The sequence below is a fragment of the Prenolepis imparis genome, unplaced genomic scaffold, assembly GCF_030444845.1.
Source record: "Prenolepis imparis isolate NDT839.2.m4 unplaced genomic scaffold, iyPreImpa1.0 SCAF_2, whole genome shotgun sequence".
Lineage (NCBI taxonomy): Eukaryota > Metazoa > Arthropoda > Insecta > Hymenoptera > Formicidae > Prenolepis > Prenolepis imparis.
Genome location: NW_028141160.1, coordinates 22,611,743 through 22,624,426, shown reverse-complemented (window position 1 = coordinate 22,624,426; position 12,684 = coordinate 22,611,743). Strand labels below are relative to the sequence as shown.

At 33.4% G+C, this 12,684-nt stretch overlaps 3 protein-coding genes across 5 annotated transcripts; 1 reads left to right on the top strand and 2 right to left on the bottom strand.

Moving 5' to 3' along the window:
• Positions 1 to 668: 668 nt before the first annotated feature.
• Positions 669 to 3,304, bottom strand: LOC145932772 (mitochondrial 2-oxoglutarate/malate carrier protein). Its single transcript, XM_083032010.1, has 6 exons — positions 3,163 to 3,304; positions 2,259 to 2,474; positions 2,003 to 2,133; positions 1,748 to 1,918; positions 1,554 to 1,653; positions 669 to 1,419 (listed from the first exon to the last, which is right to left on the bottom strand). Exons 1-6 carry the CDS (start codon positions 3,219 to 3,221, stop codon positions 1,218 to 1,220), a joined length of 879 nt encoding a protein of 292 aa, XP_082888136.1. The 5' UTR covers positions 3,222 to 3,304; the 3' UTR covers positions 669 to 1,217.
• A 195-nt stretch (positions 3,305 to 3,499) lies between these two features.
• On the top strand, positions 3,500 to 6,342 carry LOC145932773 (COP9 signalosome complex subunit 9). 3 transcript variants are annotated; one of them, XM_083032014.1, is made up of 4 exons: positions 3,500 to 3,636; positions 5,239 to 5,422; positions 5,587 to 5,656; positions 6,119 to 6,342. In XM_083032014.1, the coding sequence occupies exons 2-4, from the start codon at positions 5,354 to 5,356 to the stop codon at positions 6,154 to 6,156; spliced, it is 177 nt and encodes a 58-aa protein (XP_082888140.1). In that variant the 5' UTR covers positions 3,500 to 3,636; positions 5,239 to 5,353; the 3' UTR covers positions 6,157 to 6,342. The 3 variants fall into 3 exon arrangements, with proteins under 3 accessions (XP_082888140.1, XP_082888137.1, XP_082888138.1); XM_083032011.1 differs by lacking the exon at positions 3,500 to 3,636 and adding an exon at positions 4,778 to 4,897; XM_083032012.1 differs by lacking the exon at positions 3,500 to 3,636 and adding an exon at positions 4,960 to 5,085.
• Positions 6,343 to 6,791: 449 nt separating this feature from the next.
• Positions 6,792 to 11,582, bottom strand: Dp (transcription factor Dp). The gene is made up of 11 exons (XM_083032009.1): positions 11,187 to 11,582; positions 9,790 to 9,908; positions 9,506 to 9,572; positions 9,329 to 9,426; positions 9,094 to 9,251; positions 8,796 to 8,958; positions 8,302 to 8,663; positions 8,122 to 8,204; positions 7,936 to 8,019; positions 7,580 to 7,846; positions 6,792 to 7,370 (listed from the first exon to the last, which is right to left on the bottom strand). The coding sequence occupies exons 1-10, from the start codon at positions 11,233 to 11,235 to the stop codon at positions 7,614 to 7,616; spliced, it is 1,416 nt and encodes a 471-aa protein (XP_082888135.1). The 5' UTR covers positions 11,236 to 11,582; the 3' UTR covers positions 6,792 to 7,370; positions 7,580 to 7,613.
• Positions 11,583 to 12,684: the final 1,102 nt, after the last annotated feature.

The following is a 12,684-nucleotide window of genomic DNA, read 5'->3' as shown; positions in this document are numbered from 1 at the left end:
TTCATGCAACTCCCTGTATATTTATGTAGAATTGTTGTGGCATACTGAGTATGTCTACATTTGACGTTAAAAATGTTTGTATTCAAATATCATTTCTCATTTTCATCTATCTCGCGCCGATGGCATGATAAGAAATTAATAAAAAAGATTGCACACATAAATACATGATACACAAAATATATATACGTGTCAATGTAAACATTCAATATATAACATCTGTCTCTTTCCCGCCATTTTATGCGAATCGAGAAACTTCTTCTATTATCAGCTGTCAATTTCATGACACCTGTTGCGCAAATAAAAATACAATTGCGATATGCTTGTTTGTGATAAACACGCGTATAATTTCTTTAAAATTTTTGCATAATATTAAAATATTAATTTTCTTCTGTCATATATTATTTTTGATATTAAAATGACATATTTATTATATATCAAAAATAATTTTATTTTTTAATATTTAATCTGAAAAATTTATGAATAAAAAATATTTCTCAATCAGTTATATATGTATTTTGATTTAAGATTAAAATGCAACAAATAACTTAACATTTAAAAATATATCGTTCTTTATTACTTTTCTAAATTTTCGCTATTTTAATAATATATAATATATTATCAATACATATTTTATGTATTAATGTTACATTATTTTAATACATTTTTTCAATTTATACAATTCAATTTACACCTATTAACAATAATATGACATAAATCTCATTATACAATATGTATAATATCTGAAATATATCTCTATAAAACAAACCTCTTGTATAAAATAACTTTGGAAATAACAACGAGGAGAGAAATGGCATACATATGTAAAACTAGAGACTGACGAGTTCTCTGTATTCATACATATTTATAGAATGTGTATATTTCTGTAAAATAATCATAAAATATTTTAGTATGTTATATACATATTAAACTGTATGGCAGATTTAAAATGCTATATGTGTTGCTTATATTGAACTTCTATAGGAATTCTACCTTCCTATTATTCTTCAATTAAAACGAGTTTTATATATATACATATAACATACATAAATCAAATATTGCAATTGTGTGCGTAATCTTTCATAATAAACATATCCACAAAATAGAATTATATATATAATTTAAAAAAATAATGTTCTAAAAATACACAGTATATGGTAAAAAAATAAAAGTTGCCATAATTAATTTAATTCATAAATTTTGCAAGCACACAATTGTAACTATGTAACATATATTTTATAAGAAGCAGTCATTTGTTCCAGGAAAATAAATGTCAAGACTGTGTGAGGTCCCAAACGTGCATAATATGGGAAGAATCCTTTCCACAATGCAAACAATCCTTCATTTCTTACGACTTTGGTCAGAACATCAATCGCGCCCGTAAACTCTGGCTTGCCATTTATTGTTTTCATGTTTTGAATTCTAGAAAAAAGATAATGCAAAAATAATTTAAATTCTAAATTAAGTGAATGTCAATTAATTGAATTTTACACATAATCCTAAATTTATTGTTAATTATTGTTCTAAATTATTGTTAATTATTGTTAATAACGTACCTTGTTTTAGCTATATCTACAGGCATGGAAGCAGCAGTGGTGACTAAACCAGAGATCATTGAGCTCGCAAAGTGCAGTACAATATTTTCCTCAAAATATCCTATTTAAAACAAAAGAAGATAACAAGCATAAATAGTAATTTTCAACAAATTTTGTATATACATATATTTATTTAACATTTCTACAATAAATACCTGTATCTAACAATGCTTGTTTTGCTTGAGAATACGATGCTAATTGTGCTGCGTTTACAACCATGGCGCGACCCATAGTAGGAATGGCGCCACGCCATAATGTAAAGAGACCTTCCTCTTTAATTATACGGAATAATGCATCAAACACATTTTTGTAGTTGCGTCTATCAGCTGTATTAAAATATTAAAAATATTTAAATTTTATATATGTGTGCATAGACATATAATTGCATCATGTAAAAAATAAAAATTTACCAATAGGCAATCTTCCATCTGCTGTCATTCTAATTAAAGCTACTTCGGCAGGTGTGCCTACAAATGCTCCAACACATCCAGCTACCATACCGAGTAGTGCTTTTATGATAAAACTTGGTTGAGCTTCTTTTCTAGATAAGTCAAATGTATTTTATCATACATATGTATATATGTATTGGATCATATTTATTTCTTAATTCCACACAATTCTTTTATACAATTATAAAAATTTCTAAATTGTACATGATCAACTTACGAAGAAAGCTCCAAAAGCCAAGTATATATTCCAAGTCTAGTGGTAGTATATGTAGCTTGCCGCATTAAACCAGCAGATAAACCAGAATATAACGCCAAAACACCTTCATTTCTTAAAATTGATGATGTAATACTTATTGTTGATGTTTTCGTACCGCTTAATTGCATGCGATTTTTTATTAAATCCAATGGCTGTACAAAACATGTTGCTGCCATGCTGCAATTAAATATATCACTTTTAATAACCATCTATTACAATATATTACAGAACAAATCATGTTTTATAAATTATATATAAAATGATTTTTCCATAAAATAATTTGTTCGATTTTATATATAATTTTAGGGAGATTATATTAAATTTACTTTGTATTTTTTCAAATATAATTTAATTAAATTATTAAAACAATCTAAAAAATAATATAAATAATTATAAATAAAAATAAATAATATAAATAAAAATAATTAAAATTAATTCAAAAATGTTTTATATCATATTAAAAAGTTATAAAAATTTAATAAAAAGTATATATATTTTTCCAGAAATTATATACAAGAGAAGCTATATACATTGGTTGTCCAGGGTCGCAGCTATTTATAGCTTGCTATTAAGATATATACACATATTGCATCATCTTGAATACTTAACATTTAATTTGTTTTCGTTCTTATAATTATTAACAAGTAACATCAGCTAAAATAATCAATGAGAAAATAATTCTCGCGTAATCTGAAGGATTACGACCATTCGACCTTCAAACTTAGTGACTGCAAAACACTGATAATTATCAAAAAATAATAAAAACATTTCGAAAAGACCCACTGTTAGAATTCCATTCGTTCACAAATATTATATGCTCGAGATAAATAAAGAGGGGAGAAAAAAGGAAAAAAAACACACAAACCCAGAAGTGCCTCCAATTAGGAACTTGATACTGTTTGGTACCGTCTTCTGGCTACTCATTTTGACCTGATTTCGATTAAACCGATGATTCGTTGAATGTCGCGTCGATTTGTATTAATCGTAACTTGTCGCTCGCTCTTTGTTAAACAATAATTGACGACAATCGCGGACACACATATGTGTAAACAAAAAAAATCGTTTAAAAGATCTCTCGGGAGGAGCTTGCCGGTGCACTGGATCACTGAGCAGTCTGAACACGGAGGAATCGGAGGAAATCAGCCGCAATCGCACGGCCAATCTAGGCCACCCGTGTCACACGTTATCAGCTGATACGGAAGTACGAAAATAGCGCCACCTTTTCGCGGCATCGATAATTCCAAAGTAAATTTGTATTGGCCTTGAAATATTCGGGCTCTCGAAATCGAGATCTCTGTTTACGAATAACGTAGGCGCCAAAAATGCCGTAATACCTAAGGTAATATATACATTCGCTATTTTTAGCATACTTGCACAGTCGTATCTAAACACTCGTCTTATCTCATATATATTATCTTCCTGATATTTTGCTCATTTTTTCAGAGTTTAGATCTTCACGATTTGCAAAATATTAATTGCAAAATAAATTCTCCCGACTTTGACAATTGTGTATATCTTCGTATAATCGTCTAAAATTCCTGAACTTTGACATATAATGGCCGCGTTCAGCAGAAAAAGCAGCTTTGCAACTGTTGTAAAATTCGTGAATCTGATTGGTGTATTCTCTTAGGTTCAGCTAAGATGAAGAGAATACACCAATCAGATTCACGAATTTTACAACAGTTGCAAACATGCTTTTTCTGCTGAACGCGGCCAATGCGAGGCCGCAGTATATCCAGTAGCGCAACTCCCTCGATTTTGTGTTGGCCAAAATGGAGTGCGCATGCGCGAAGTAAGCGAGTTGCCCAGTAGTGCCATCTGAACTTCTGTCTCGCTCACTCTTACTTGTTCAGTCTCTCTCAGGTCTCATTTAAATGCCTCAACACATTAAATGCTCAGGTCTCATTTAAATGCCTCAACACATTAAATGCTCTCTTTAAATGTTTATGTACATTTGATGGCAGAAATTGGCGGCAATAGTTAAAGAGAGAACAAACAAGAGTGAGCGAGAGAAAAGTTCAGATGGCATTACTGGGCAACTCGCTTATCTCGCGCATGCGCACTCCATTTTGGCCAACACTAACTTCAAAGGCGCCGACAGAGAGTTACGCTACTGGATATACTGTGGCGAGGCGCTACTGAAATTTCAAATCATTCAATTGACCAATCAGAACGAAAGGCGCAGATTTCTTTGCTCTGATTGGTCTAAACGCTTGCAAATTTTCACAGTCCATTTCTTGCCACCAGTGAACTGAGTTCCAAAATTTACTGCTCCGAGTAGAGTAATAATATTCGATTGACCAATCAGAACAAAGGAAAGAAAAATTTCGTATCCTGGGGCTCGATTCTTGAATTCATTCGCAAGAGAAACGTATGCGCAAATTCGGCTCTTACAGAAAAGTTGCAAGTTGATTGGCTAAAAGCCATGCGATAACCAATCAACTTGCAACTTTTCTGTAAGAGCCGAATTTGCGTATACGTTTCTCTTGCGAATGAATTCAAGAATCGAGCCCCTGATTGGTCAATCGAACTCTACTCTATTCCAAGCAGTAAATTTTGGAACGCAACCCTGAAATGCTCAGTGTTCAATAAAGAAAGAGGTGAGCATCATAACTTCTTTTTTTTCTTTCTAATTTCTAATTGACCAATTGTTTATTTCTTTCTCTGTCCAGCATAGCTAACTAGAAAAAGAAATAGGCCATTTTTCCCCTCTTCTGTCCCTTCTTTTCATAAATGAACATTCCTGTATAGTATACAATTTATTGTTTACTTTATGCTTCACTTTATGGTTCGTGTAGAGTTTATTAAATAATATCTAAAATTCATATCAATTTATACATCGAAAGAAAGATTCGAACTTTCTCAATTGAATTTCATATAGTAATGCATATTTATATGACTATTCTATTGTTTTATTTTGATTTAATTTTTTATTTTTTAGGATTTCGATAGCACACGTGGTTTTTTATGGTCGCACGTATATCTTATAATGTATAAAGTTTGAGTTTGAGTTTTCTGATCCTCGCAAAGTGTCAGATAAATTGATATATTTGAGCATGAAGCCAACGCTTGTAGCAGATGAAATGTTTCCCGAAGGAGCTGGACCTTACGTTGAATTAGACGAGGTAATGTTAATTATATGTACATAGTGATTTGACAATGGATCAGCAAAATATCAATGATGCGATTAATAACAATGTCAAGAGTCTTACAGCAGCTTAAATTACAAATTCATATAATATGCAATTTCTTTATATAATTTACAAATAAAGTGAAATATTGATTTCAGGTTGGTGGTAGTAGGTTATTAGTAGATCTTACAACGAGCGAAAAAGCTGTTCATGCAGATTTTTACAATGGTATATCTAATAATGTCTAATATCTAATAACATACACATCTTTTAATAACATAATTTCCAATTTTACATTAATTTCAATGCTTAATTAATTTTCATTAATTTTGTTTTTTTTTAGATTGTAATAATAACCTGAATATAAAAAAAATCATTTTTTTACAGAAAAATCAAGCTTTTTCTGTTGAAAAAAAAGTTTTTGTAGAAAATCAAGATTTACCTGTAAAATATCAGAATATTTTATTTAAAAAACAATTAGAATATATGAAAAAGAATGCAGTCCACTCAAATTATGTTAATGGTATTTTAAATATCTAATTCTTTAATATATATGTATGCATGCATGTATAGGCATGGCAATCATTTTTACATAATTCATAGATCAAGGAAAACATTTTAGTTTTATAAATAATAATCCAAATTAACAGAATATACGATTAGTTTATTGAAATAATTATTTAATTTCAGATTTTGATGACTTGTTCGATGATGATGATTTGGACTGAAGCATTCCTAAAGAATTATACTACGCAATGCTTTTGCAGACTGCAATTAACTTAGCATTAGAGCAGAAAATTTCTGATTCTCAAATCCATGTGAAATATTATATAATCAATCATGTATTATCAGTTGCATTCAGCAGAAGCATAGTATTAGTACTGTATATCGATAAATAAAAAATTTCATTAAAAGCTTCTTTTTCTTATCAATTTATACCTGCTCATACTTTACAATTTGTTGATTTTTTATTCAGCGCAAGTGTGTTTAATTGAATCAATAGTGCTAGCTTTATATACTGTTACAAATGACATTAAAATATTTGTGAAATATATATAGTGAAATTGACATAATTATACTACACTATATATAATACTTATGTGTATAACATACTGTTTAATATATTAGAAAAACAAAAGCGTTTAAGGTAGAAAATCATACAACAAATGTAAAGTTATTTTTCTCTGCTGAATGCAGCCATCAAATTTATCATATGTTTATATATATATATATATGTATATATATATAATAGAGATATGAAAAATGTTTCATTTTTAAGTTTGCTGTATAAAACTACTGCAAACTCTTACAGTGTGTTAATACATATCCTTTCTTCTCGAAAGACTAACCACAAACTACAAACTTCATATTATAACAGTATTACAATTTATTTGTATTTTTAATTCGAGTCAGATGTGTGCCTGCATCTATCATACGTCATTTTACTGCGTACCACAGACAAATGTTATTATAAACGTGCCATAAGAAAATGAGTACTGGTCAATATGTCTTGTACACATAATAATATTGATACTGTAAGATTATATTTTATAATACATAGACGCTAGAGTCATATAAACTTGTATGACGATGCACAATTAAAATATAGCACCCCATTATTTCAGTCATTCTGCATCTGCTCCGATCACTCCATGCACGTGCATCGAACTATCTTATTACTTGATACGAAAGAAGAGCCACTTATAGATTTGCCAATTCTCTCAGCCCAATTAATTGCTACATTATCTCCTTGGCCCCAATAAACATATATTCGCTTTGACCATTCTCATTTACTTCAACTGATTTACTTTCCACTCGCGACAATTATCAACTCCTCTATCCTTGTTCGATGTGTTAAAAATTGGCGACCGGGGTGAAGAAGATGTTGGCAACAGCGGCGATATTATTAACGTTGACATTGCTGATGATAGTGGCGAGTATCCTAAAATTTAAAAGCAAATTGTTTTCTTGATTATATTTCATTATATCTCATATTCTGATATTCATCTCATAATTATATTTTCAAGCATATCTATTATTAATATGTATTGAAAGTGATTGCTATATAAAGAAATATAATTGTTAAAACTAATAATTACAGTATATAATATGAGAAATAGACAAACTTATACGAATGTAGTATATACGAACCCTGAGTCTAGCCTTTGAAGAGTTATTCGGGGTGCTAGTTAACTTCCAGATCACTATCGGCCTGATCGTCCTGGTCGCTTTCTTCGTCATCGTCCTCCTCTTCCGAATAGTACTGAGACGGTGGTGATAGAGGATCTTCTGACAATGAAGTATGCGAGGACGACGGTGGTCGAGAACCTTCCAATTTGATGTCTAAATCCTCCATCGATGTACTTGGACCAGGAATAGTTACTGGAATAAACTTTTCTAGATCCCCTGATGCCAACTCTGCAATGCAACCATCGGTTTCAGACGAGAGTATACGAATTGAAACTTAAATATGTTCAAAATAAATGATAAAATGATAAATAACATACGTTCTACGTATTTGTCGAGCGATTTCGGAACCATTAATTTTGCCTTTTGTAAATTTTCCTCGGTGCATTCCCCTTTTTCTAATCCTAAAAGAACATTTTACACTGTATTAATGTACATTCACAAAAGGTAAAACAGTATTGTGTATAAATACTTATATAAAAAGTAGAATCAATAATATATTTTACCAAAAGCTAGACCCATTTGCTTTAGAACCTCAATATCGTCATGAATTTCAAACTTATCATTAAAATTAAACAGGTACTCAGTTCTGTAAAAAAAATTAAAGGAAATTAACCTCTTCTTTTTATTATATATATATATATCTATCTCGATACGATGTTTTACAATTAAATTGCAACACATACTTGTCATTTGAAATGCTGCAGTCTATGACAGTCTTTTTACTGGTATTCACAATGAGGAATGGCAGCTGTATGGCAGAATTAGGTTTCGGTGGCCCGCGGAGACTCTCATGCAAACGATTACGTTCAACTAAGTTCTTAAAAGAAATGTGAGAGAGGATAAGCTGATGTAGCTGTTGCGTTTTAGCCTTAATTCTCTCAACCTTTTTCTTCTTATCCTTCTCTAAAGCTACACATTCCTGTAAAGAATTAGTTGGCAGGCCAAGCCACCTAATTTCCTTTTTCTCTTTGGAAATGATATTCATTGCCATTAATACATTCAAAGCGTCGTATACGCGTCTTCTGATATTTTTCTGATCATATTGCTGAAAAAAGAAATGACATGTCGAATATAAATTCAATTGACAATCTAATATGTGTGTGTGTGTATATATATATATATATATATGTAAAGCAATCATTTTGTACAATATGCGAATATTAGACGAGATAAATACCTGATCTGTCAAAGAATTCATATGAGCGGGATTAGTGAATTCACCGACTAATTCATCCGCTACTTCATTATAAGAAGTGGTACCTTTCTTCTTTACCTTCTCGCAAACTTTCATTGAGAAATGTCTTAATCCTTTACCAACTTTTTCTGTTTTCCTCCGTTTACTGCAATACAATAGAGAAACGGTATAAAATTAGATACAACGATTAGAGAAAGTATATCACGAAACTGTAGGGGAAACAAAGCTCGTCTTTGTTCTCTATACAATTAAAATGTATGCGATAAAAACATTGTATTACTCAGGCACAAAATCGCCACTTTCAACGTCCTGCCTTTTCCTAGATCCACTGTGATCCAGTATTGGGCTGATAAAGGTTTTTCCAGTGGCATCTTTAACGAGTTGTGAAGTATTAGACTGCTGTTGTTGTTGGGACACAATAGCTTGTTTTATGTCGCTCTAAAAAAAAGACATTTATATATATTTAATGTAAAATTAAATTCTTTTAATCAAAATATTACAAAATTGTTTTCTACCATCTGCGCAGAAGTCAACTGTATAGTCTTGGTCATCATAGATTCCCCTGCTTTTGATGTTGTCATTTTAGTATTTTGCAAAGGTATTGTTACTAATCCTGTAAGAAAATCTCTGTGCAATGTTGTTGCATTGTAATTTTGTGTGAAAAGTCTGCTTTTTAAGTAAAATATACTTACTCTGACCTGGTGTAGACGGACTCTGCAAACTGATAGTCCTAAGAACTTGCGCATTTGAAGTCAAAACCTAGTTGCAACATATACATATGTAATAGTTGTAAAAAATCTATTTGCAATCATTCATACCACACTAAGAGAAATAGAGATACATATTAAAATAGAAAGAATACTTTCAAATATATGTGTGTGTATTATTTTGGAGTGCTGTTTTGTGAATGCATTACAATATATAACCTCTGCACATTAAATCAATACTATAATTGTTGTAAAATTGAAGCAAGTACCTGTGAATCTTGATTAGGAGTTTTAAACACTTTAAGGCCACCTGCATTTGTCGTGCTAACAATACTACCTAATGTTTTATTAGATGTACTTTGCACCACTTTTATCACTTGTGGGTGTCCTGTAACAAATTTTTGACTTATCTATAATTGTTTGTGAATTTTTGCCTGCAGGTAGAATGTTTGAAAAATCTTCTAAACAGAAAAAACTCTGAAATAACATTAAAGTTTAATCTTTATACATATTATCTTCAGTCCATAATAAACTATGAACATATGATTGCAAATGATATTGCAATATTAAGAATACATTTAATTAATGTTACATACTGAAAGTTACAGAAATTTTATGTTACTTTAAGCAAATGAAACAGATAATGTATCATCAAGATTACAAAAGAAGAAATCAAAATATGCGTGTCTATAAACAGACACAATTATACTAAAAATATAAATCAATTTCAACATTTGTTTTATAAGTTCTCGATCAATTTCAATGCATCTAAAGACTCGTGTAACTTATATGTACGCATCATTATACAGTTTATGTACAATCGCAAAATCTTTTGTACAGTGCATAGCTCAACGCTCTCTAGAAGTTGTCAGTAGACAATTGTGAGTGTTATACACCTGAAAGGAAGCAGATGGAAATGTGCTCATTTAGTACTCGGAAACTATCAAGTTTCTAGGAGCACTCCAACATTTATCTTATCTAAAATTATTTATTGCAAAAGTCGAGGATTCTTTTTATTTCAAATGCAAAAATAAGGCGCAAATATCAACTTGGTATTCTTAGTCATACCAAACCGCATGAATTTTAACAGAGAGAGCAAAAAGAGGGGCTTCTCATAGCTGTCTCAGGAGTGTGAAATTTCGTCGAAACGATAATTAATCAGAAGCGGGCGCGCGATGAAAAACATAATCGCGACAAGAAGGTAAAAGGGTCTCTCGGTGCGAGGAAAACTTGTCCTCCCGGTATCGAACGCGCGTCTAGCACGCGCGACGTAGGACGAGACAATCGACACTGTAGCGCGTAAATCGTAAAACGTCAACGGGGGAGGAGGGTCGAAACGAGGAAGAGTACTCGATCTCGGGGGAGGAAATTCGCCGCCCCGGGGATGCGTTTCTCCACGCATCGGAATGCAACGCGAGAGAGAGAGAGAGAGGAGAGGACGTTGAACGGGCGGGCGTTCTCTCTCGCGGGAGTAGAAGCGAGATAGTGAGAGAGCCGGGCTCGAAATTCACCTCGACTCCTCGGTTCCTCGAAAGGGGGGAGTCTCGCGAGACGCGAACGTACTCGGGGCTCTCGCGGAGGAGGAGGCTCGGAGGTTCGGACGCGCGGCATCGCCGACGAGCGATGCCGTTGTATTGGCGCGCATCTTCGATCCCGAAAAACTTACCGTTAGCGTCGTGTATTAGGAAGTTCATCGTTTTATTTTGCTGCGTCATGTTCCGGGCGTTATTGGGCCGTCGTGCGGCTGTGGCGGATTCCGCGGATGGGCCGTGCAGTAAAGGGAAATAAAAAGATCATAGGGCCTACACTTTGCTCGGCACGTCGGCTCGCCGTATCACCAAAATGGCCACCCCGCATATATAAAGCATTTGCGACGTTTTGCGACTCGCGTGACGTCCCGCGGTCAGTCCGTATTGCGAGCTGCGGCAACACGACGTTTCCCTCTAACGCGATCGGCCTACCATAATTATCAGGGGCCCGGAATAATCGCGCTCGAATCCTGCGGCCAGTCGGTACCCGCAGCTTCCGCGTGCACACGGACTGGAAATGAGCTTGGCGGCACGACAAAGCTAAACAGCTGATTGGCCGGCCGCCGGTCACATGGTCGTCCTCGTTCCACGTTTATCGCGGCGCCTCTCCCCTCCCCCTTCCCCGCCGCTCGTCGACGCGCGCAATAAGACGCGTCGCGTATTGCGAGTTTTGCCATTTCCCATTTTGCATTTTGCTTGCACCGCGCATTCGCGCGAGATGTACTACGTTGTTTGTTGTAAAGCGCTTACAACGCTTTTGCATTTGCATGCACGTACGCCCGTATATTACGCGAGCGAGTAAAAAAGGAAAAAAGCAGCCGATGGGGGATATATATAATGATGATGCTGCGAGACGTGTATTAATGATTATATCGATGACGAAATTGGTCGGCGAATTTTCAAGTCCGTTTGAAATTTTTGTCCGCGTAGAGCAGAACCCCAAATTTTGACATATCGTTGGAATATGTTTGATATCTTGTCAAATATATAAATTCGCGCGTGGATGTATTATTGCTATTGCCTGTGACTGGAATTTAAATGTGTATACTTTATAAACATTTATCTCGTTGAAAAAATATTAACAAAATTTCGAATTACGAAATATTTATTGCAATAACTTTACGAAACGCGAATATTGCGTCCAGGATAAGTAAATTGTCGATAAAATTACATTTATAACAAATTTGTTTGAACGTAGCGATTGGCTATCGAATAAAGAATCTCTAAAGTTTCTGTCGAGTCTTCATCCGATAACCAATCAATACGTCCGAAACATTTTGTCGCGTGAATGTAATATCAGCCTTTATATTGCATTCGTTGACAGTCAGCTGATTGGCCAATGGATAGGAAATTTCTAGGGTTTCGAAGGTTTCTTGCAGCAATCACGAGTTTATAATTTTTGACATTAGACATTTTCTCATTTTTGTAAGTAAAACTTTGAGAATCAATTTTAATCGTATTTGAAAATGTTTAAAAGCTCGCGCACACATAATACACGACATGTGTTAATAATAAACGAGATAGCTGTTCTTTTTATCGATATTTTACTCGTGCACGATGTCCTTCGTGTTTTCAAACGGAATATACATGTATAATGAGACGAGAAGCTATTTATATTCGCGCCAACGCAAATTT